We start from the raw sequence: 25,144 nt of genomic DNA, 5'->3' as shown, positions 1-25,144 counted from the left end.
ACCTTGGTTTTGCAAAGATCTGCTACCAGCACTGCTGGGAGGACATAGAGGAGATCTTTTGACAAATCTAATGCTACTTATGGATACAAAGTATTTAGCTGCTGTCTACATAAAATTTTTTCCCGATTCTAGCTAGACTTCCCTGTGTGGTGTTTTTTTGTTTTAATCTTTTTATTTCTAAGCACCTTTTTTACAACAGCATAATTGTCAGCAGCAGCTGAAATTAAAACCGGTTGTCATATGCTGCCACTCCTATTTTGCCTCTATACCAATGGCATCTGTAACTGGAGCTATGTAAAGAATAACTTTCTCTCCTTCTGCCATGTTAAAAAAATTACTGATGCATTCTTGCCATCTTTTCCTTGTAGCTAAAGAGAACACATTATCGTGGTTCTTATAATTCTTCAGTACAAGTCTGTGTTTCCTGATAATACTAGATTCCTCTTAGGCTTTTCTCTCTGTCTTTAGTTTTAAAATAATCTGGCAGAGTAGGGAAAGCAAGAAACTGAACACATACTCAAAACCGCTTTATGATGTGGATGGGGAAGGAAGGAGATGCACATAACATTTTAGTGGTGGTAGCTTCCAAATGTCCTAGGAGCAGGGAGCTACTGCCACACTGGTATGCTAGGCATGGTGGACCTTGTGTTCTGCTTGCCTCTCACAGACGCACTAGCGGAGGCTCGCCTTGCCAAGTGACTGATCAGCTTTACTTGCTGTGTTTCTATACAATGCAGAACGTGGGTGTTGCTGTCACAGAACTTGTAGAAAGGGGAAAGGAAATGTTGAGATTACAGCTTTTTGGGGGGCAGGGAGGGAAGTGAGGGGGGCATTGCATGTGCTAAGCAAATTGAAAAGTGGTGTTGCGCAATGCAGTCATGTATTTGCCAGCTTTAATAACTTATGTGCCTTCTTAATTCTAAATGCTTTAAAAACGTTTAGAAGTTGCTAAGTAGCTGCTGTGACAGCCTAAGTTTGTAATGTAAAAAGTCATATGCACTCACTGTCCTTAATGAGTGCAAGCATATGAATTAGCAGCTCTGGAGCCGTCCCCTCCGCCCTTGCCTTTCCATACACCATGGCACTGACTCCTTGAGCACCGACACTCAGTTTTGACATGTCCGTTGTGACAATGCAAGGAAGGAGTTCTGTTTCCCTAAGCAAAACCATGCATTGGTTGTATTGGTTTTTGGAGGCTTCTGCCTTCAGAAGTCACGTGTGGATTTCAGGAACTACATTAACAACAGTGTTAGTTGTTAGGGTTTTTTTCTACTGTTATTGAAAGTGAGGGTATTCAGGATTACAGGGATTTTATGATTAATTTACAATCACTTTCAAAGCATTGGGATGAACATTTGTGAAGAAAAAAGTTGTCCTACCACTGAATATAAGAAATAGTTGTCTTCGTAGCAGTTATCAAGGCTAATGCTGTACAGAGTGCAGAAGAGATGAAACTCAGAGTATGATTCTTGTTGGGATTTATTCATTTATGGATGTGAGGCACTTAACTAGTTTGTTTTGGCACTTGCATTTGTACTGGCCCCATTCCTTCCCCTAAGGACTAACAGGGTATAATCTAGCAAGACAAGAGCATGTATTTGGAGGTCTTGTTGTATGATGAATTTTGTCAGTTTTAAAAAAGATTTTTCTTGTGTTTAATTTTTGTTTCTGCTTTTTACAGTACTTCCTATTACACGTATAACACCAAGAATATAAACTGTTACTGGTATCATCCAGGACATCCTGCAGCAGCAAAAGATTTTCTATTAAGAAGCTGTTTCACTGTTTCCTTTTATTTAGTACAAAAAGGGACTTTTAAAATAAATTAAAAAGAATATATAAAGTTGAAATTAAAAGAATGCATTTCCATGGTAAAAACTGGTTGTTATCTATTGTGAAGATTGAGAAATCCAGGGAAACAGGGAAATTTAGTTCAAAGAAAAGATTAGAGTATACATTTTTTTTTTTTCCTTAAACATGCGTTTGTTCTGTCAGATACATAGTCCCAGTTTAGCGTAATGGAATGTGAAGCCTGGGTAATCTCTTGAAGCTCTTGTAGCCCACAGAGATTTACTTATTAGTGCACAACTACTTTTTCATTGCCAGCTGAGGGAAGTGGAACATACAGCACCCATGGAAAACACGGGTTGCAGGCTGTCTGGTGTGGCCTGCTTCTCTGAAGAAAGGAAAGATGACGGTGTCTAGGAGGAAGGTGGGGCAGAATTAGGAAACTAAATAGCAGTGTAGGACTGTTACATGATTTCTTGTAGTCTATGTTGATGTTACAACAATTAAAAAGAATAAACTTCAGTTTGCTAAAGTCAAAAGATAGAATTTGCTGATGTCCTGGTTTTGGCTGGGATAGAGTTAATTTTCTTTCTAGCAGCTCATATAGTGTTATGTTTTGGATTTAGTATGAGAAGAATGTTGATAACACACTGATGTTTTCAGCTGATGCCAAGTAGTGTTTAGACTAAGTCAAAGATTTTTCAGCTTCTCATGCCCAGCCAGTAAGAAGGCTGGAGGGGCACAAGAAGTTGGGAGGGGACACAGCCAGCGAAGCTGACCCAAACTGGCCAAGGGGATATTCCATACCATGTGACATCACGCCCAGTATAGAAACTGGGGGGAGTTGGCTGGGGGGGCAGATCACTGCTCAGGAACAAACTGGGCATCAGTTGGAGAGTGGCGAGCAATTCGTTGTACATCACTTTTTTTGTATATTCCAATCCTTTTATTGTTATTGTCATTTTACTATTCTTATTATTATCATCATTAGTTTCTTCCTTGTTATTATCTCAACCCATGAGTTTTACCTTTTTCCCCCTGATTCTCTCCCCCATCCCACTGGGTGGGGGGGAGTGAGTGAGCGGCTGTGTGGTGCTTAGTTACCGGCTGGGGTTAAACCACAACAGCTGATTTTTCAAGGAAGATTCAATTTAGTGTGAATCTTGCAGATAAAAATAATTAGCAGATTTAGTTTTTCCAGGAATACTAGTACAAGCATGTTTGGAAGCTAATATACTTCATCAAAGGAGAAATGGAATTATATTTACTGTCCAGCAGTTGAAAAGCACAAGTTAACAGTCATTGGATGAGTTTGGAAGAAAAGAGGGAAGGTGAGGGAAAACCTCAGAAAGTTCAGTATGTGTAGCTCAAATAAGTTCCTTGATATTATTTCTCTTGATTATTACTATTCAGCAGTATTTTAATCATGAAGGATAATTTAGAAATAAGCAAGACTGTTGCAAAGTGGAGGAGCATTGCTGTGTCACTGTATGCAGTTTGCTCAGGCCTACCTATTCTCTGCATGCTTGTCTCGGTCTTCCTGGGTAAAACTTTTAATTAAAAACTATAGCAGCTTTATCTTCATTTGCATTTTCATTAAGCTATTCAGTAACATGGCATTTAGATTCTCTTATTCATATAGGAGTTTTCCATATTTTAAAAGAATATGAAGAGTATTTAAAAATTAAAAACTACTGGTCAGTGTTGATAATCTCCTTAGATTACTACTGGTTTTTTTTCACTTTTTGATTAGCTTTTGCTCATTGTATAGGAAATTACATTAGCATTACAGGCAAAGTAGAGTGTTTGGGGGGGTTTTGTTTTTCCTGTGACTAAAGCCAGCTGTTGTCCACCCAGAAAAGAGTAAGAGTTTTTCCAGTTCTGTTCTGGGGCTCAACATAGACTGTTTCCACACCCCCACCATATTTTTTGCCTCTCAGAGAAGTGGTGAGACTTACTGGTTTTGGCTGGGTAGTTTTCTTCTGTCCACTTTCTCGTTTAGCCTCTGGGAGAGAGCTGGTGATGCATAGACATACAGAAATGAGAAAAGAAATGCCCACTTACCTTTCTAGCCTATACATTTGAACCTGCTATGCACAAATACGTTAGGCTTTTCAGCACAGAGATTGCTTGGTGCCAAAAGAAATCAAAGTGGGTTGCCCTGAACCGGGTGACAGAGCAAGTTTTGAAGGTTTGAGGATCACCTGTCACAGCACAGTTCTCCTACTGCCTCAGTGAGGGCAGGAGGATTAATTTGAGAAGATAAAGCTAAACTGAACCAAGGCCACTTTAATTTTGAACACCAGCATGATTTAGTGTTTTTTAAAAGCATTTTCATATTGAACCTATTGCAGTGTGTCTTAGCACGTTGGCAGTTTCATTCTCACAGATTCCATTCTTAATGAGAGATGTTGTTACAACATCCTTCACTGTGGAGGAGGAGGACATCTGGGCTTTGCAAGAAGTGCCCAGAATCCCAAGTATGGAGGAAGAAATCAAAGGAAAAAGGATCAGCACAAGAGTGAGTACTGAGCTTTGAAAGATGGTGTCTCATCTTCAGTTGTGTGCCAGAACTTTTAATTTGTAGTTTTTCATTAACAGTAAGAATACTGGACCCCAGATTATTTGGGGGTTTTTTTGGTAGCCAAAAAAAGTGCAGTGCTCTAAAAAGAGCTAGAGGGTGGTTGCTTGGAAAATTATAGGAAAGGAAGCTACCCCCTCATGTTTATTCCATAGAACACTGTTGAAAGAGGATTTGGGGGACTACCTCAAGATATATCACGACATTGATTATCAGTGGTTTTTCCCTGGGAATGAGCTGGTGAGAATTTAATTTTGCCTGATGCTGCTGGTCAAAGTGCAATATTAGAATTGATTGAGGAAAATGATCTACTGAGTATTGGACTTGTCAGAAAACAAAGCAATAGCAATGCTGTCCTGTTAGATGTTCAGATGTGTTGTCATCTAGATAGGGTAAAGGAGTTGGCCTTCATGACATACTTTGGCCCACACCTTCGTTTTCAATGTATTTTAATTATAGCAGGTTTTTTTGGTGTCTTATTTACATTACAGTCCTATTTCTTGGGATTAACAGTAGTTTGTAATACGTATTTGCCTGAAGAACTGCACAGAAATGTAGCTAGAAACGTACAAATCCAAAAAAAAATACAGTCTCAATAAAGAAGAAAGATGAAGAGTGGGAATGAAAGAATATAACACGGGAATATCTGTGCGGTCTTCACTATTTATTTATTTGTTACCTGCTTAGATTTTTGTGAAGCTTGTGTTTCCGAAAGTGCTAGCTAAACTGAGAAGAAAGGAAGAGGTGGGTCAGGAGGTAACGTATGAGATAGGTGAAACTGGGAAGAGATGGAGGGAGGATGGAGAGAAAAGGGATCTGAGAGACTGTGAAGGGAGGGAGGGAGAAAGTGGGCTCAGGAAGAGCACTGTGTCAGTCATTCTGTATGCTATTTACTTTCTTCTCTTTTTCCTTTACATTTAGAGAGACAGATCTTTCTCTTTCAAATCACATCACTGTATGGTAGAGCCTTGCTGGTAGTAGTTTTTTCAGCTTCTTGTTTTCATTTGATATGTGGTGCTAAAACAAAGCTTCTTTCGCAACATTGAAAGAAATCTCTCTGGATTCTTGTATCACAGTTATTTTCAGATGTCTGCCACATGAACTTCAGAACCAGAAGAACTTTTGGGTGTTTTGCCATTCCATTACTTTTGAATTTGGTGATGAGATGATTAATTAACTGCAGCATCAGCCGTTTTGTATGATATAAATGAAACTTCCTATTCCACATTAATTGTTAACTATAAAAAAAAAAATACATAGCACTAGCATGTGTATATGACCTTTTTAATAATTATTTGCCCCATTTTGCATCTCTTTATTATACTCTGGTCACATCAGTAATAGCATGCTTGAAATGGAAACTTCCTGTCATTTATTTGCCAGTATCTGCAGGAATAGGCTGGCGAGAGGGTCAGGCGAACTGTAAATTCTCATATTGCCCCTGTTCAGCTCCGTGTTTCTCAGTCAAAGATGGGTTTTCAGGCTACCTCTTTCTTAAAATATTTACAAAAATTTAAGTCTATATCCTATCCATCACTAGATAGACTAAATTTCCTTTGAAGTGAGTAGGAGCCACCCAGGTGTGTCAAAGGCAGGATGTGGCCTTTTATGGATTGAGATTGCTGTAAAGGGACACACATATGTTGAGGTTTATTACAAAAGAACATCTTGTGCCTAAGAATGTTTTGTGGTCCATCACAGCTTGAAATCAGTGTGTGTGCTGGCTTCCACTAATGTGTTTACTGGGAATTGTAATGCAATTCTAAATTTGATCGTAGAGTGGGTACATTTTTAAGGAGGTAATAGCAAATTTGCTATCTTTTTCTAATGACCCAAGAATCTCAAATACACTCTCCCCCCCGCCCCCCAGGTATGTGATATTTGTAAATGAGCATGTCTCCAGACTCAGTACGTTAATGTTGTAAGGTTGCCTTTGCTGAAGTCAGTCACCTGCAATGTGCTCAGGAATTGTAGCCACAGCAGTAAAAGCACTTGGCAATTAGCATTGAGGAAGCGTTACAGAAAGTCTGTCTTTGGTTTGTGTGTATGTTACAGTCAGTTTAAAGTTGGTGGCTGGAGCATATGAATGTTGTCTGAAACAGCTACTGCTGCTTGTGTTGCAAGACCTTTGTATAAATGTGTGCATATACATAGTTTATTTCCTATTTTATAACATTAGGCTAGTCTGCAGCCTCTTGTTACTGCTGTCTAGTAAGGACATTTTACTGTTCACTAACTGCAGCATTCACTGTTTTATGGATTATGGGAAAGGTACTTGAACTAAAACATTAAGATTTTAAAGTAAGGTATTACCCGAAACAGGACACTTTGATGCAGGGAAAGACTAAAGAATGATGGATCAGTCATTGCCTTTCTCAGCTGTCTCACAGTACATGACAAGGTAGGGTTACTGACAGTCATATTCTGTAGGCAAATTTTGCCTCAGCTGTGGTGTCTTTTTGGTGCAAATACAGTGTAAATTTGCCTCATCCTTCTATTTCACGAATGAAATTGCCAAAAGCTGGTTTATGATGTGGACTAATGGACATGGCTTGTACACCTAGCAAGATGGCCTTAAGTAGCCAACTTGATTTTGAAGTGGGTGGCCTCTGTTCTGTAGGAAAAGTACATTATTTGGGGAATATTCACTTTCAATTAATTGAGTAATATGAGAATATTGTGATTTCTTTAAAGGAATAACCTCTCATGAACTCTGATTAACAAAACAGTATTCCCTCCCTGCTCCCCCATCTTCTGGTGTAATTTCTGAATGTGGTATTAGTTGTGGCATAACTTTAAAACTTATGAGAACTAGCTAAACAGGTAGATTTGGATCTTAATGGAGTTAAGTTCAGGATGAAGAGTAAGGAAAGGGACAGATGATTCTGTCTTACTAAAAAGGGAAAGGAGCTTAGCTGAGGGGAATGTTTAGGAATCTTCATTGCTATAGAAATCTGTTAGGACTAAGTTAAACTGTATACTTACAGCTTTGGTATGATGGTATTTTTCAGAGGATTAATTCAGCTGACTGTAATGAGTTACTACTGAGTAACATTGGTGTAGGAGAAAGAACTGAGCTGAAAGGTTTTCAATTGTGTTCTTGTAGGGTAAGAAGCTTTACACATTTGTCTTACTGGAAAGCTACAGCTGTTAGAGTTTCAGACTCAGCTTTGCGCTTGTTGGGTATGTAACTTCCCTTTTTCACAGCTACAGGAGTTTTCCAGAGCCTTGTTTTCAGTTGCCTATCACTGAAAAAGGGTTTTTAAACTCTTATCTTTCCTTTTGTGTAAATGACTTGTATGCTTTGTGTAGCATCTCGTTATGTAAATGTATACCCTAAGTTTGATTTATCAGAACTGCATAACATGAATGATCTTGCTGATACAAAAACATTGTTGAAGGACACCTTGATTAAAAGACAGCTGGACAGCTGGAATTAGCCTCATGTTTGCATGCCCTGGCCTTCGGTGGGGACCTCAGCCATCCTGATATCAGCTGGAGGGACAACACTGCATGGCATAAGCAATCTAGGAGGTTCCTGGAGAGCATTGGTGACAACTTCCTGACCCAAGTGATAGAGGAACCAAGGAAGAGAAAGTGATCTGCTGGGCCTCATACTCACAAACAAGGAAGGACATGTTGGTGATGTGGAGGTGGAAGGCAGCCTTGCCTGCAGTGATAACAGTGCAGAGCTCAGGATCCTGAGTGGAGGAAGCAGGGCAAAAAACAAGATCACAGCCTTGGACATCAGGAGAGCAGACTTTGGCCTCTTTAGGGATCCACTTGAAAGACAGACATGGGATCAGGTCCTGAAGGGGAGAGGGATGCAAGAACACTGGTTGATACTCAAGGATTACCTCCTTCAATTTCAAGAGCAGTCCATCCCAACAAGCAGGAAGTCAAGCAACAAGCTAGAAGGCCTGCGTGGATGGACAAGGAACTCTTGGCAAAACTCTAATGTAAAAAGACACTATATAGAAGGTGGAAGCAGGGACAGGTAACTGGGGAGGTATATGGAGATGCTCTCTTAGAATGCAGGGATTAGGTTAGGAAAGCCAAAGCCCAAGTGGAGTTGGGTCCACTTGCACCCATGGGTGTCAAAGGCAACAATGAGGGTTTCTGTAAGTACATAAGTAGCAAAAGGAAGACTAGTGAAAATGTGAGCCCATTCCTGAATGGGGCAGGGGGCCTGGTGTCACAGGACGTGGAAAAAACTGAGGTACTAAATGCCTTCTTTGCCTCCGTCTTTACTAGTAAAGACGTCAGAAGAGTCTTCAGAAATCTAAGGACCCAGAGACCAGGCAGAAAGTGTGGAGCAAAGATATACCTTTGGTAGAAGAGGATCAGGTTAGAGAAAAATTAAGCAAACTATGCATACAGAAGTCCATGGGCCTTGGTGGGGCAGCCACGAGTACTGAGGGAGCTGGCTGATGCCATTGTGAGGCCACTCTCAATAATCTTTGATCTGTCATGGTGGAATGGGTGGCTGGGAGAAGTGCTTGAGGATTGGAGGAAAGCAGATGTCATGCCCATCTTTAAGAAGGGCAAGAACCCAGAGAACTATAAGAAGGTCAGCCTCCACTCAATCCCTGGGGAGATGATGGAGGAGCTAATCCTGGAAACCATTTGCACATCAAGGACAAGAAAATCAACCAAGGTGAAATCATGCTTGACCAATGTGGTGACCTGCTATATCAAAATGACTGGCTTGGTAGATGAAGGGAGAGCAGTGGGTATGGTCTCCCTAGACTTTACTAAGGTTTTTGACACTGTCTGCCATAAGATCCTCACAGAGAAGATGATAAAGTAGGGACTGGATGACCAGGCAGTGAGGTGGGTTGAAAATTAACTGAATGGCCCGGCCCAGAGGGTGATCATCAGTGGCCAACAACAAAGTCTAGTTGGAGGCCAGTAACTAGTGGTGTACCCCAGGGGTCAATACTGGGTCCAGTCCTGTTTAACATGTTCATTAATGATCTGGATGATGGGGCAGAGTGTACACTCAGCAAGGTTGCTCATGACACCAAACCAGAGGGTTATGCTGCCATCCAGACACCCAGGACCACAAAAGGCTGGAGAAATGGACTGACAGGAACCTCATGCAATTAAATAAAGGGAAGTGCAAAGTCCTGCACCTGGGGAGGAACAACCCCAGACACCAGTTACTGTGGGCTGACTGGCTGGAAAGCAGCTTTGCAGAGAGGACCTGCAGGTCCTGGTGAACACCAAGTTGAACACGAGCCAGCAATGCACCATTGCAGCAGCAAAGGCTAATTGTACCCTGGCTACATTAGGAGGAGTGCTGCTGGCAGCTGGAGGGAGGTGAGCCTTCCCCTCCCCTCACTGCTGGTGAGGCCACACCTGGAGTGCTGGGTCCAGTTCTAGGCTCCACAGTACAAGAGAAGAAGAATCACAGAATCATCAAGGGAAGTTCCTGAAAAGTTCTTTTGTTTCCTATTTAAAGCCTGTCCAGGTGCTACTATCAGTTTTATAGGATACACACACATGCATGTGCACATGCATATGTGTGCCTGTATTGACTGCGATCTCCTTTTCTATTTTTTTTATCAAATTATTTAAGAAGTACTCTCAGTATTAATAGTTTCAACAGTAGCAGACACTTTTTGTGGGGGTGGTATCCTTTGCATGTTAAGCATGTGAACTGTTTTACAAAGCCTGATGTCCCACGTGCAAAACGTTGGAGGATTTGACCAGAGGTTGTAAGTTTTGGTTCCAGTGATGATTTTATTCCGATGCTTTCCTTCAAGGTGTTTGGAAAGATTTAGAATAGTGGAATGAAGACTAAATTGATCCTGCACTTTTTATAGCACAAAAGACCAGAGTGAGCTATGGAACTTTTGATTTATATAATTGTTCCTCACTAAAAAAAATTATGTATTTAAGCTTTTTTTTGTTTTCTAAGAATCCTGTAATTGAGTAGCTTATTTGCAGATGTATTGTCACTTCCATCTTTATACTTAGTATCAGAAATGACGTTGAAATAATGACTTATGTAGGTGTCAAATAAGTGGTGCCAGTGCAGAAGCAGACATTCAGCTATATGTGTAGCACTAGTCCATATGGACTTCTAAAAAAAAAAAAAAAAGGCAATTTTTCTTTTCTGTACAGAGCTTTTGATGGTGATTATTAAATACGTTTGGAGCCTCTCCCTCTGTTAATTTAACTTCAGAAATTGCAAAACTCTTATTCTTAATCATGTTCCCTGTCATCAGCAGGGGAAAAATCACCAGAACGTGCCTTTAACATGCAGGATTTTAGAATGAATGAGAGCTGTTTCCCTGGTAACAGATGTGGAAGATTGTTCTGAATCCTACAGGATATGAATGGAGTATCTGAAATAGCTGCTGTTTTTTGGGGGGTTGTTTTTTTGGTTGTTCCCACCCCCATACATTGCGGGGGTGGGGGGTGGGGGTTGTATTGTTGGTTGGTAAAAAGTGACAGATAATAGTTGAAAATATTGCCTGGCACAGATATCAGGAATGCTTATTGGTAGGTGAACAAGAGAAGTGAAAACAGATTTTATTTTTGGGTTACATTCCTATTGGAAAACAAGAACTGTGAATGAGTTGTAGAGTTGAAATCTTCTTTGGCTTTTCCCCAGGTCATTAAAAACACTGTCTTGTCCCTGCCTCCTAGTAGTGGAAACCATTGTGGCTTTGTTTTCGTGTAACCATGTGCATTACATTGTGAGGCTAATTTCAGCATTTAATATGGTACCTCCATGAAAGTAGGTAACAGAATTGGCAGAGTAATTCTCCAAGACTGCTGAGTGACTCTAAAGATTTTCCTTTCTGATAAACCTCAAAAATTTCCTTTCTCTTGCTTCAGGTCTTCTCCTTGAAATAAACAGAATTTCAATCTGTATAATTTTTCTGCCTCTGTTTTTTTAAAAACATAAGTTTTTGTTGCTCTAACCTTATAAATTTTCAGTAAGTCAGGTTTATTTACTTGAAAGCCATTTTTGTTATTCCACATTTGTGCACTAGCACCATTTAGTTCTGTATATCAAACTGTTAATCCTACAGTTATAGAAAGATATTTCCTTCTGTCAGTTGAACAAGCCTAACAACTGCAGATACAACTACGAAATACTGCAGATCCTGTTTAATTATACTTTAGTTTTTAATGCAAGCAGCAAATCTCCTAATCTAATTACTAAATATTGGTATTTTTATTCTCATAATTATTTCTGCCCATGAAATAGCTTATTTTTGTTTTTTAAAAAAGTAGCTTTTTTTTCTGTAAAGAGAGTCAGAAATGTGGCCTGTCATAGAGGCTTGAGAGCAGAGACTTGAGGATACTGAGTTTTGCAGAGCTGGTAAGTCAGCTATAGCTATAACATGATTCTGTGAGTGACCCTTTTCCAGTGGCCACTTATAACAGGAGAAGAGGTTTAATACTAGATTCTGGTCTAAAGATGGCATCCAATATTACTTTTATGACCCTGTACCTTACCTTTTTGTTTTACTTGTGGCATTTTGACTTCATCATGTTTATCAAGCTTGACAACAAGGACAGTTGGGAAGGTAACATGGACTTCTCTTGCTTCTGCTGGGACCAGGGGTTTGCTCACACAGATATCCAGTGACTTCACCCTTACCAGCACCTCAGCTTTTGAGTGAGACACTGCTGCTGGGACAAGAGTGAAACCTCTTGTCATGCAGCAACAGATGAAATATATTTGCTTACTAACTGATCTATATCTATTGAGGTATAGCAAGTGGAAGTGAGCACATGGGCATCTATACTGTAGATGAACATATCATTGCCATTTGAGAGCTGATAATGATGAAGATTAACCCAGACCTCAGGCATTTGAACTGCTCAAGTGTGGATCCAGGATTTACAGTAGGCTTGATCACCTCTGCCAAAACTGCTGTCCTGCTGTTCTTAATGGTGGGAGGGTTAGCAAAACTACTTAGTTTTGCTTTGTCCTTAGCAATTACAGCCTTCTTGTTTTGTTGTGGCTGTATTCACAGTCTGCTCATTGATGTGATTAAGTTGCACACACAAAGTCCTTAGGACAACGAGAGCATAGAGTTGTGTTGTTTGGGTTTGGGTTTTTGTTTGTTTGCTTGTTTGTTTGTTTTTTAATAACTTGTTTCCTCCATAAAGATTTGCTAGATTAGACTTGGAAAAATAAAGCTGACAGGCAAAGAAGGAGTTAAGGACAAAAGAGACAATGGCCAAAACAGATAAAATGTTTTATTCCTTGAATTAACTGGCAAAATTCCAGCATTTCTTTTAATTGAGAAAGTGTATTTGGGTAGGTAGCACCTATGTGGCAGTCAGTAGTTGGAAGCAGAGGAAAAAAAATGAATGCTTGAAGTGACTGGAAGGAGGATAAATATGTGACACTAACTAATGTATTTACATCTCACCTTTGAGAATACTCTGTCTCTTGACCTAGTCAGTGAAATATGTATTCCATATTTTGGCAGTAATGATTCAACAGATCACTTCCTGAAGATAAATGCACTAAATGTATTCTGGGCAAGTGCTTACCACAAATGTCACTGAGAAGTAAAATACACTTTTCCTGGGTTTTGGTTTGGTTTGGTTTAGTTTGTTTTTTTTTTAATGCAAATAACCTTTTTAAACTTGCTTGTAATAATAGATTTTCAGCACCTTGGAGGTATATAGCCATGTTTGAAAGCCCCCTATTCTCTAATGCTTCTAGAATGGATGGCATTAAGACATGGTTATATACCTCCCAGGTAAATAATACATCAATATTTTATTGTTCTATTACCTATACTTTGTGTACTACCTGCTTTTTATTACCCTATTACCATTTTTATTATTCCTAATGTAAAAACTCTACTCCATTTTCTTAAGTCCCACCACCTGAAGTCTTAAAACGCAAATCCAATTTGTATGTCTCCATTTGTTTTCCAACTATTTCAATTAAAAAGATACTCAATCCAAATCTGATTGTGTATGCAGTTCCACCCTGAAATGCAGTTATCTTTAGCTTAATATCTCACAAGTATGCATATTGGCATGACTACTCCATATTCAAAATCTTTTTGAAAGCCCTGCCACTTTTTAACATGCTTTAAAATGATGCTCTGTCAAGATGTGCTTCAAAAGCCTTGTTTCTTTTTAAGCTAATGAGCCCTGAAGATTTTTTTAGATCGCTTATGGGTATGGAGAAACAAAGAGCATGTATTGTTGGCTTTGAACAGAGACCCTGTATTCTGGGTTAATGACAAGAGGTGCAGCTAGGCACATAAGTTGCTGGAGGGAAGAATACCAAAGGAAGACTGTGTGCTCTACTTAAGGTCAGGTTAGGGAGCACAAAGCTTTTAAATCAACTTGTGCGCAGGATTATGAGATGTCAAAAGGTAAAGCAGAATGGCTCTGTTTATTACCCATGTATTTGTACCACTTTATAAATCACTTGGATAAGCAATTTTTGTTTGCTGTAGGTTGATATAGATTAGATCAAATCAGGTAATAGTAAAATATTAACCTTAAATTTCTTAAAAAATTAAATTGGATACATGCAGGGAAGAACTCTAACTTGGATTACAGATGATGATCTCTTCAAACCTGGCTCCATCTACCTTTGGTGTTTGTGGGCCTTGGAAAAAATCTCAGAAATTAGATTTTTTTTTTTTTTTTTAAACTTGATTTCACAAACTTAATTGCTACATATCCCTGACGGTGAAGTTAATGGTTGCACGATGGTTTTTCTTTACTCAAACACTAGTAGAGGGCACCACTGCAATGTGATAGGACTGTTTATTCTGAGTTATATAAAAACTTAGGCCAGCAATTCAACCTGGATTAATCAGTGTTTTCCTCTCAAATATAAGGGTTTCACTGACAGCTAAAAAAGTTGGTGGTGAGGTTTTGTTTTTAAACTGAATTGTACTTGAATTGTATTTATGTTGACTTCTTAAAGCTGACATGCCAGGACTGCCTTTCTGAGGGCTGTGATATATAACGTAACATCAGCATTTTACTGAAACAAATTCCTCCAGGAATTTGTTTCACATGTATTCCAGCATATCTCTATGTTCCATCTCTCCCCCAAAAAACAATACAACACCAAAATTAAAGAAATTCTGAACATTTCTTGAAAGAACAGCTGTATTAATCTTCCTTTTACAGACAAAAATATTAAGTATTTCTTATTGCTTGATTAAAAAGTTGCTTCACTTTTCTTCTGATGAGTGCTATAGGTCCTGATACCTGCAGAGCAGAGCTATGCTAGCAATGTCCTAGAGAAGGAGTGTTGAACAACATGGGCTTGAATAAGGGACAGCTACAGCTTTGAAAGGAAGTCCACAGTGGGTGATGCAAAATACGGAAGAAAGGCATAGAGTAAGAACTGATGACAGTGATAAATATTTCAGAAAAATGGCTATGATATACAAGTAATACATAACATGTTGCACTTTCCTAGGTTACCTGGGTTTTGCTTGCTATTACTGTTAGTGGTTGGAGCCCTGCAGTTGCATGATCTTTCATTACAATGATACTATGGTCTGCTATGGTACTGAGATACAGTATGATGTGGTGGGCACTTGCAGTATATTCCTACTTTGTTATATCTGAAGAAGTAATGTTCAGAGCAACTCTTTCCTCTTTGTGCTGATATAATTTCGACACCTAGTGGTACTAAGTGCAAATTACTGAAAGTTTGTTAATGGGAATACTATTTTACCAGCAGTAAATTCTTAGCAGAGGAGTGAAGCAAATCCTGTAGCTCAGCCAGAATGGAGTTAATTGTTAAACTAATGAAAAAATACAGTGAAGATTTTAAGAAGAAAGTATAACAGGTATTTTTTGCTCCTGTACTGTCCTTTCAGTTAGGGAAGAACAAGAAAAAGCTGTCCGTGACCCTCTCATACAAAAGCTCTGTGGGATAGGAATGGATTTGTTCAGTCACATCACACTGATGCTGAATAACAGAAAATATAGAGAAAATGAAAGGTCTGGTGGGAAAGCAGTTGAGCAATTACAAGAGAAATTTTTCTGCTCAGTGTTAGTCAAGTTTGTAAGGATGACTGAAAGTTGCAGAAGGGTGTCACAAGAGTAGGCAATGAAATGGCAGGTAAAGTTAATTGTAGATCACTAGAAAGTAATGGAGGTGGAGAACAACTATATAGCACATGCAGTCTCTCTCCCTTTTAATTACTTACAGTACAGATAACACAATGATGCCTCTTCATTGTCACAACCTGTGCTGGACAGACCAGGGAGGGGTCATGGTGAGTTCAGAATTCCCTTGGGCTAAATTAAGGTAAAACAACACCAACCAGTCAGTTAAACGTTTTATTTATGGCAGAAGCAACCTGAACTTGGAAGACATAACAGCAGGTGGTGGGGTTTCTCACAACAGGAATTGCCATGAAACTACATCAGTAAACTGTGTAACAAGTGGTAACCACGTATATATCGATTCAGGGAAGACAATAAGGAGATCCCTCCTGTTGAGTCACGAGGTTCAGAGCAGACCCCCTTGCTTTCTGGACTCGTTCTCAGAGAGGAGCCCAGGGGCAGCTGGATCCACTCCTACACCCAGACTTGGTCAGTGGTTTTATGTCTAAAGGGATGAGGTGTGGAGGTTATGGAAAAAGAGAGAGAGAGAGAGAAAAGAGAAAGGTTCACCAGCCCTGGGTCCAGCATTGGTCCCACCAGCCTAGAGGCCCACTTCCAGAGGGCATGTGTCAATTAGTCAATTCCTGTCCTTTTATAATCTCCTCGCCCCTCCTTCATGGAGCACCTCCACTTCTCACCTGCTTCCTTTGGTTTTATGCAGGTTCCTTGTTATGCAGGACTTGCCCCACCACAGTGTTTGAGACATTAACCCTTTCAGTCCCTTACATGTGATGTTGCTATGCAGCCTTGCAAGCAAGTTCCATTCCTTCCCTCAACCGCAAAAGCCAGGTCCCGGTTTCTGCAGGCCCCAGTCTCTGTCCATTACGACGGGTGTTTGAGGCATTGACTCGGTCCAGTCTCTCACATTCATAAATCTAAGTTTTGGCAGCACCTTAGTATTTGAAATGTTAGTACTCTAGGTATATCTCAGAGGTAAACAGAATGGAGAAAGCTTCAACAGGGTCAAAGGGATGATCAAGCTATGGAGTATCACTCACCTGAAAACCGAATTGACCTGGTTAGGTCTCTCCAACCTAGAAAAAGTACAGCTGAAGGTGAATATGTGTGGTGGGTTGACATTGACTGACCTCCAGGTGCCCACCAAGGTGCTTTATCACTCCCCCTTCTCAACAGGACAGAGGAGAAAATATGATGAAAAAATTCATAGGTGAAGATAAGGACAGGGAGATCACTTACCCATTACCATCACAGGCAAAATGGACTTGGCTTAGGGAAATTAATCTAATTTATTGCCAATTAATAACAGAAGGACAGTGAGAAATCAGAACAAATCTTTAAACACCTTCCCCCCATGCCTCCCTTCTTCCTGGGCTTAACTTCACTCCCAAATTCTCTACTTCCTCCCCCTGAGCAGTACAGAGGTGTGGGGAACAGGGATTGTGGTCAGATCATAACACTTCATCTCTGCTGCTCCTCCCTCCTTGTGCTCTTCCCCTGTTCCAGCCTGGAGTCCCTCTCACAGACTAGTCCTTCACAAACTTCTCCAATATCAGTCCTTTCCACAGGCCTCAGTTTTTCAAAAGCTGCACCAGTGTGGCTCCCTTCCATGGTGTGCAGTCCTTCAGGAACAGACTGTTCCAGCATGGGTCCCCCGCAGGCCACAGGTCCTGCCAGGAGCCTGCTCCTGCATGGGCTCTCCATGGGCTGAAGCTTCCCTCAGGGCATGTCCACCTGCTCTGGCCTGGGGTCCTCCACGGGCAGTGTGGATATCTGCTTCAGTATGGTCACCCATGGACTGCAGGGGGACGACCTGCTCCACCACTGTCTTCTCCATGGGCTGCAGGGGAATCTCTGCTCCAATGTAGAAAGCAGAGGTGCCTGGAGCACCTCCTCCACCTCCTCCCCTCCTTCTGCACTGACCTTGGTGTCTGCAGGTCTGTTTCCCTCCCATTTCCTCACTCCTCTCGCACACAGCTCTTGCACAGCTTTTCTTACCCTTTCTTAAACATGTTACAACAGAGGTGCTACCAACATTGCTGATGAGCTCAGCTTTGGCCAGCGGTGGGGTCCCCTTGGAGCTGGTGCAACTGGCTCTGTCTGACATGGGGGAAGCTTCTGGCATCTTCTCACAGAAGCCACACCTGCAGCCCCCTTGCTTACCAAAACCTTGCCATGTAAACCCAATACAATATGATAGAGATGTATAAAATCAAGACTGTGTGGAGAAGGCGAGGGCTAGGGGAGGGGGCTAGATTTATTGAATGCAAGAAATGGAAATGAAGCTGGTGGATCCAAGCTCTGGACAAATAATGTATCATGGGTGATAGAGCTCTGAAACTCCTTACTAAAATGTGTTGAGGATGCAAAAAGTTTCCGTGGCTTTAAGGAGATACATGCCCAAGTACTTCAGAGATACAGTAGGGCTACCACATAGGTAGGATTTAGCTAATGAACTTCTAAGCTAAGTCCTAACTTTTAAGATGCAGGGAGGGGTTTGTGGAGGAATTGTCATATATTCTGGCCCCTCTTTTTACTCTTCTCTTGACCACCACTTACCAGCTTGGCTGGAGAGGGGACACTGCCTGAATGGACCCTTGAAATGAGTCAGAGCAGACATTTTTCGGTTGTCAGGCTAATAGGAAAGAACAAAGGAACAAGGCTTATGTCCTGAAAAATGTTAGGAAATACATTGTTATGTCCTGTAAGTGGGCTTAAAGCAATATGTACATGCAAAATATTATATGAATGATGTAAGTTCGTATATGACTTTATAATATCTGTTTGTTGGGGTTTTTTAAAATAGAATCAATGATCCCCAGAGTAGCTGACAGTAATGAATGCATTTTTCATAATTTCAGTTAACATGTTTTCAATCAGTATTTATATAAGAATCAGTAGAAATGTGAAACTTAGTAATGTGGCCTAATGATAAAATTCTTCCCCAAGTTCAGGATTAGTGCAGGCTCTATTGTTAAGGTGTAAATGGTACATAAACCCTGTACAAAGTTCCCAATGTTGAAGAATTTGACCCTTGCACAAACAAAATTTCTTTCTTTTGTACTCACATACCTTACTTGTTTTCTAGTCTGACTTCTACCTACAGGATTCTTAGATTAAACATTGTAGGATATATTATGGTAAGATATATATATATTTTACCAAAATCCCTCCCAAGCCCAGCAATGCAAATATTTTGAGTAAAACAATATAGATTATGGAGAATGGAAAATTCAGAAATGATACTACAGTTAATGGTGACCCTTATGATGCTCAGATAAGGTGCACATCCTTGTATGCATATTTACAAATATTTTCAACTGCCAGGATTTGCAAATACAAATCTTTTTGTCTCTCTCCTCTTCCCCCCTCTCCCAGGCACAGGAGAAAGTGGCAAGAGTACGTTCATTAAACAAATGAGGATTATCCATGGATCAGGTTACACAGAAGAAGACAGAAAAGGCTTCACAAAACTGGTTTACCAAAATGTATTTACTGCCATGCAAGTGATGATCGGAGCCATGGATACTCTCAGGATACAGTACACATCCAAAGAGAATGAGGTAGGCCAGTACAAAGAAAATACTAGTTGCAGGCCATGAAATTTCAGTTTTTACACAAATTATCTGAGTCATAACCTTCTACAGGCAGAACCTTAAAAATCCAGATGTCTCGTGGGGAGTTTGGTGCCCCACCGTCTGATTCTACAGAACAATGTGGAGTTCCTAGTGGAAAAAGGGGCAGGATGGAGCTGGTTAGGAAGGGTGAATTTTCAAAGTTTCAAGCTGGTAATAATTATAAAAAAAAAAAAAAAAAAAGTTTGTTTTTTGGAATCTAAGCTGTAGAGTTAGACTGTGCACAACAGGAATATTCAGACAGAGTCTAGTTTGTCAATAGAGCTCCAGAACGAGGAATTTTGGGTCTGTTGCAGGAAAACATCAGATCTACTTGATGCTGGTGTGCTTTGAAACATACCACCTAGAGCCCTTTTACAGATTTGGTAGCAACCTTGTTTAAATGACTTGAAAATGTAGAATGTCTTCTCCAACCATTCTTTAGTTTCAATGTATGTTATACAATTACATTTTTGGTTTCAGCGCTTATGATTATAGAACTATAAAGAAAAAAATCTGCTTCAGTTAAATCAGTTGCATCCTTTGCATCCATCTGTTGTATCAGTAGTTCAAGTATCATGAAGAATATGTAAGCAAATTATTGGTTGCTATTTGTTTAAATTAAGAGGGTTTCCAGTTGGCTAAATTTTACCATTAAGATAAGGAAGACTGTGTAGGAAGTAATAAAGCAGTATTAATTTCTAGAATTTATGTATTTATTAACTGAAGTACTATATGAAGAAAATACAGTTGATAGACTACTTTTCATCCAAAAACCACAATTGCATATGAACAATACAAACCCCAAAATTATGATCAGATTTTTTAATATTTAAGTTGGTTTGTGTTATTTATTCTTCTTAGGGTTATAGAGAAGAGGGATAGAAAATGTTGTTTAAAATAAAGGACTGGGAAATTAAAATCCTTTTATTTTTTATCACAAAAGAACAGATGGTGTCAGCAAAAACAAATTTTGGCTATCAGAGAGCTGCGGTATCGGGGTAACTCCTACCTAAAAAAATATTCTGAGGTTTAGTAAATTGTTGTTTGTAAAACACCTTTAGATCGCTAAGAAGGCAGCCATTAAAGAAACAGCAAATGTGATTGTGAATATACTTCATCCTACTTCAGATGTGTATATTTTGATGAAAAATTATGATAATCAGAATCTATTTGAAGAAATACATTTGCACTGCCTCTTACTGAGTTAGGGTGGTGGTTTTTTTTTTTTCTTTTCTTCCCATTAAGAACAAAATACAAAGCCTAAATAAACAGCAAAGTTTTTCTCATTCTGGGCTCTGAGAGCTGAGCTGGATACATTCCCATAACACACTATTCTGGCTAAATTGTGTTCTTGATGATAGCTGTGCTGCCAGTGTCTTCAGATTCAGAAGATTATAATGCTATTTTACAGTTGTTGGAGAGAGGCAGAATTTGGTCTTTTGTTTCTTTATTAAAGGTGACAAAGCACTAAGCGGTAACAGCACAGTTCGGCAAGCTCAGCTTCAGTGGCATTTAGAAAGCAAAGTCATTTTTGCTTACACGGAGAAACTCTTGAGAGACAACATGAAAATAACCATGAGTCGCTCCAGTCACTTTGCAGGAGACAACTGCATTTTAATCTTTCATTTAGGTGATGAATATAATGCAAAGTACTCTAAATCTTGTAACTGCCTTTCATTAAAGGTCTTAAGCCTGTAATGAAAAACAGTTGACAACAACAGTGATAAACAGAGGAGTTGTGATTCTGCTGTCATAATTGTATTGCAAATGTGTGTCCAGTGACTGTACAGAAATTGTTCAGTGTGCTTCTTCACATTTCAGTATGTCCATCTTCCCCATGGCATGCCTTATTTTCACTGAAAAATTTGTTTCCCTCTGGCCCATATATTAGTTTTTGTTAGTTTGTTTGTTTGTTTTTCCTGTATCCAGTTTGCTTTGACCAGGTCAGGTTTTCTCCTCTATGGGCCCTGGAATTCTCTGGCTGCTGCATAACTTCATTTAATGTTTCTGTAGTGAAGAACAGATTGTTCTGCACCGAGTGTCTCCTCCCTGTAAGTGTGACCTGTGAAAATTTGTAACTCATATATGGACAGAATGTCCCAAAAGGCCTCTCAATCCTCTTAATGTTTGCAAATAAAAGCAAGTTTTATAGATGGTGTTTAAAGAGGTTTCTTATTGCTGTTGTCAACTGCAAGTATTTAAGTAAATGGTCTGACTTTGTATAGATGCTGCATTGAGATGCGGAGGGTTTTTTGTTTTTGATGGGTTTGAAGTTGCTTGGATGAAGTACTTGCATAGTCATGCTTGACCTTTAACTTTAACTCAGCAGGCAATTTTTATCCTAATTTCAGGTAGTGTGTTCTTTGGGATAGTTTGTCTCATCCAGTTGAAGTTGGAAGGTATCATAGCATGTTTTGGGTATATTTTAAACATAAATCCTGCAGAGTTTTCAAGGAATTCAAGGAATTATTATAGTACTATCTAAACCCCATGGTTTTGGAATGGATTGTTTGATTTTTTCCTTCTTTTTTCCTGTTGTAACCACTCTATAAAATATGGGGCTAGGGGTGAACTACTTGGGGTGTGAGGTGGAGGAAGTAATATTTATTATCTATATGTCACTTTTATCAATGTCATAGAGTGGAAATTGGTAAATTGAGTGTTGGTTAAGTAGCCAGTTACAGTACAACATGATTTACAGTCTCTGAGGATAGTCTTTTTGTGTGAGGGCTTGAATCAACTACTTCTACAAACACTTTGTCTTTCCATGTGATAATAGAGACTGCCAAAAAGCAAGCTGAAAGTTAATGGCAGCCTGTCTCTTGGCTTCTCTGAGATATTGTGATGGAGTTAATGTGAATATTAAGATAAGTGAATGAAAGAAGGAATGTATATATGAGGCATAGAGAAATAAAAAATCAGCTGATAGCTGGGAAGTAGTGAAAGCACTTTTTCACTGTCTGGAGTTTTTTTAATCAACTTAAAATCAAAGTGTAGGAAAAGAAAACTTCAAACAGGAAGAGGAAAAGATCAGGTGATATTGGACGAAGGGAAAATAAGCATTCCATTTGTAAGTATACATCAAACCTAAAAGGCAGATTTAAAAATATTTCTTGGTTGCTTGACTGTGCTGGGGAGTCACATCTTGCTGGATTATGTTATTTTTTGCTGTATTACAAATATGCAGAAGAAACAAGTTGTTTAAGCCTATTAGAACTGGAGATGCAACAGAGATTTTAAAATATTAGTTCACTGGAACTTTTCCCTGATCTTCCAAACTAGGATATATCCTATATCACAGGAGGATCACTCTTTTCCTTCTCCACTGAAGGCAACATTAGAAATTTAAATTTATTTGCATTTTAAAAAAAAATTATGCACTTAGCCCACTGCGAAGACCTTTTTATATAGCTGTTCAGGATGAGGATCATAGAATAGGATTTCAGTCCTGTTGTTGTGGGTTGGTTTGTTTTTTAAAATACCCTGGTAAGATGACATTGCATATGTTTGCAATTAACAGATCTTTGTAGCAGTATGAACAATTACTTTCTTCGTAAGGAGAAAAACAGAATAGTGTGTAAAAAATGCATTTCAGAAAGAGGCCATCACGTTGCATCTTCAAAACATTTCTTGCTTTTAGTAAGTAGTAATCTAGTGTCCTGTCTTACCAAGTTGCCCCAGCATGAACGTGTGTCAGCAAAACTAACATTTTTCTGAACAAAAGAAGTAATACAATGCCAAATGAATTTTACAGGACAGGTAATTAACTTATGTCAGAAAAGGGGAATGCAAAAAGACAAGTACAGTAAGATGAGATTTGGGAATTACTGAAGGAAGCTATGTAGCTGGGAAAAATGGAAAACATAGTGAAGAGTAATTATTGGTTGCTTTCATTGCATGTTTGCATTTGAAGATGTGCAAAATGGTGTAACACAATTCTTTCTTCTTTTAATTTTTTAAACCTTAGCAGAGAAACCATTGCTTATAGCAGGTGATTTATTTTAAAAGTAATCTGGTGGTATTAACGTTACCTTATGCTTTTAAAAGTGCTTTTTTATGACAATCAAAATTAACTTTTGTCCTGGTTTCAGCTGGGATAGAATTAACTGTCTTCCTAGTAGCTGGTACAGTGCTATGTTTTGAGTTCAGTATGTGAAGAATGCTGATAACACTGATGTTTTCAGTTGTTGCTCAGTAGTGTTTAGACTATAGTCAAGGATTTTTCAGCTTCTCATGCCCAGCCAGGGCACCTGACCCAAACTGGTCAATGGTGTATTCCATACCATGGGACGTCACATCCAGTATAGGAACTGGGAAGGGGGGAGGCAGGGATTTGGCCGCTCGGGGACTGGCTGGGTGTTGGTCGGCGGGTGGTGAGCAATTGCCCTGCGCATCATTTGTACATTTCAATCCTTTTATTACTACTGCTGTCATTTTATTAGTGTTATCATTATCATTATTAGTTTCTTCTTTTCTGTTCTATTAAACCGTTCTTATCTCAACCCAGGAGTTTTACTTCTTTTCCTGATTTTTTCCCCCATCCCACTGGGTGGGGGGGGGAGTGAGTGAGAGGCTGCGTGGTGCTTAGTTGCTGGCTGGGGTTAAACCACGACAACTTTAAAGATGCAGTACTTTGGTAACTGATTTACATTGTGCTAACATTAATGCAGGTGATAAAGGGCTAGAATTTATAGACAGTCTAGGTGTATTTTTAGCAGTTTATTTTATAGATACACTGATTCAAAACATTCCAAAACATATTGCTTCCCTCTTCATAACAAATATGTTTAATTATGGGCCAATTCACAAAGACTGAGTCTAGGCACTCACAAACAGAGTTTTCACTTCGATTTTCCAAGGAAATGAGACTGATGTGACCATATTAATTTTATCTGTCTTTGGACCTCCTGTCTGATTTCTGCTGCATTCCACAGAGAGGTTGAAGTTAAAGAGCTAAAATTCTTGGCTTCAGAGAGTTTACTGCTGCTAGACAGACAAAGGAGAAAGCTTCTCCAAGTAACCCAACTGAAGTAAAAGCAAAGAATCAACAGAGGAAAGCCTCCTTTCAAGTACCTGTGGGAGGGACTGGTGGTCACTCGGTCACAAAATGTGATTTAGCTGCCCATGCATGAGCATGTAGCATCATACGCTTAGACACTTGGGCACAAAACGTTAAACCTTCTGCTTCCTCCCTGTAAGGGTGTAGATTTTTCGTGTTATTTTGTGTTTTGTAAGTTATTTTTTGAGTGAGAACATGGCCTCATTCTAAAGCAAGGAGATTAAGTATCCACTCTGGGGGATTAAATTTGTGTGCTGCTTTACATGCGCAAATATAAAACATTAATACTGGTTTAAGTGCTCTCCACGTGGAAGTCAGGAAGGAAATTTTCCACTTCTTAGGTGACAACCTTCCCTGCCACACGAGATGTGCATGTACTCGGTTGGGACTGTGTGCATGTTTGTTGACATTAGACTATGTGGGACTTATTGAGGTTGTGTGGGGAGTTTTTGTTTGCTTGTTTTGTGTTGCTTTTGTTTTGGTTTTTTGTTTGTTTGTTTGTTTTTGTTTGTTTGTTTGTTTTTATGGTCACATTCATCAGAATGCCTTATCATTTCTAAAAATTGCCAGACCCCTAATGAGATTGTTTCCAGTAATACCACTGTCTTGAATGGTGGAGTTCTTATTCTGGTATATCATAGTAAAAGCGTGTTCTTATAAACAATAATGCTAGTTACTAATTATTGTTAAAAGACCTATGGAAGTGCAGTACAGGCCTGTAAACATATGGACCATGGCTTCCTTTTTACTTTAAAAACTTCCGAGTTATTCTACCATGCCATCTTGTTGATGAGAGTAAACACTGGGATCTATTTCTTTTACCTATACTTGCCAATACTGGAGAGGTTGTTTGCACCATTGTTTGCATTGCTCCATTGAATTTAAATAAATGTGACTGGCTAGCTTTAGAGTTGTTTTTTGTTTCTTCCTCTTCCTCTTTGGTAAATTCAGAATCATGGGCTGCTGGCAGACTTAATTCCTGAATAGTTTCTAGACAGACCTAGATGC

At 39.4% G+C, this 25,144-nt stretch overlaps 1 protein-coding gene across 1 annotated transcript in view; it reads left to right on the top strand.

The window, feature by feature from the left end:
* Positions 1-25,144, top strand: part of LOC142026980 (guanine nucleotide-binding protein subunit alpha-14) — a 91,328-nt gene that overhangs the window by 24,812 nt on the left and 41,372 nt on the right. Inside the window, exon 2 of the mRNA XM_075020514.1 lies at positions 18,839-19,023. Coding sequence (XP_074876615.1) covers positions 18,839-19,023 — 185 coding nt within the window. The remainder of the gene's footprint in view (positions 1-18,838; positions 19,024-25,144) is intronic.

Source organism: Buteo buteo, chromosome Z (assembly GCF_964188355.1).
Source record: "Buteo buteo chromosome Z, bButBut1.hap1.1, whole genome shotgun sequence".
Taxonomy (NCBI): domain Eukaryota; kingdom Metazoa; phylum Chordata; class Aves; order Accipitriformes; family Accipitridae; genus Buteo; species Buteo buteo.
The sequence above is the reverse complement of the archived record's forward strand: the minus strand, read 5'-3'. Positions and strand labels throughout refer to the sequence as shown.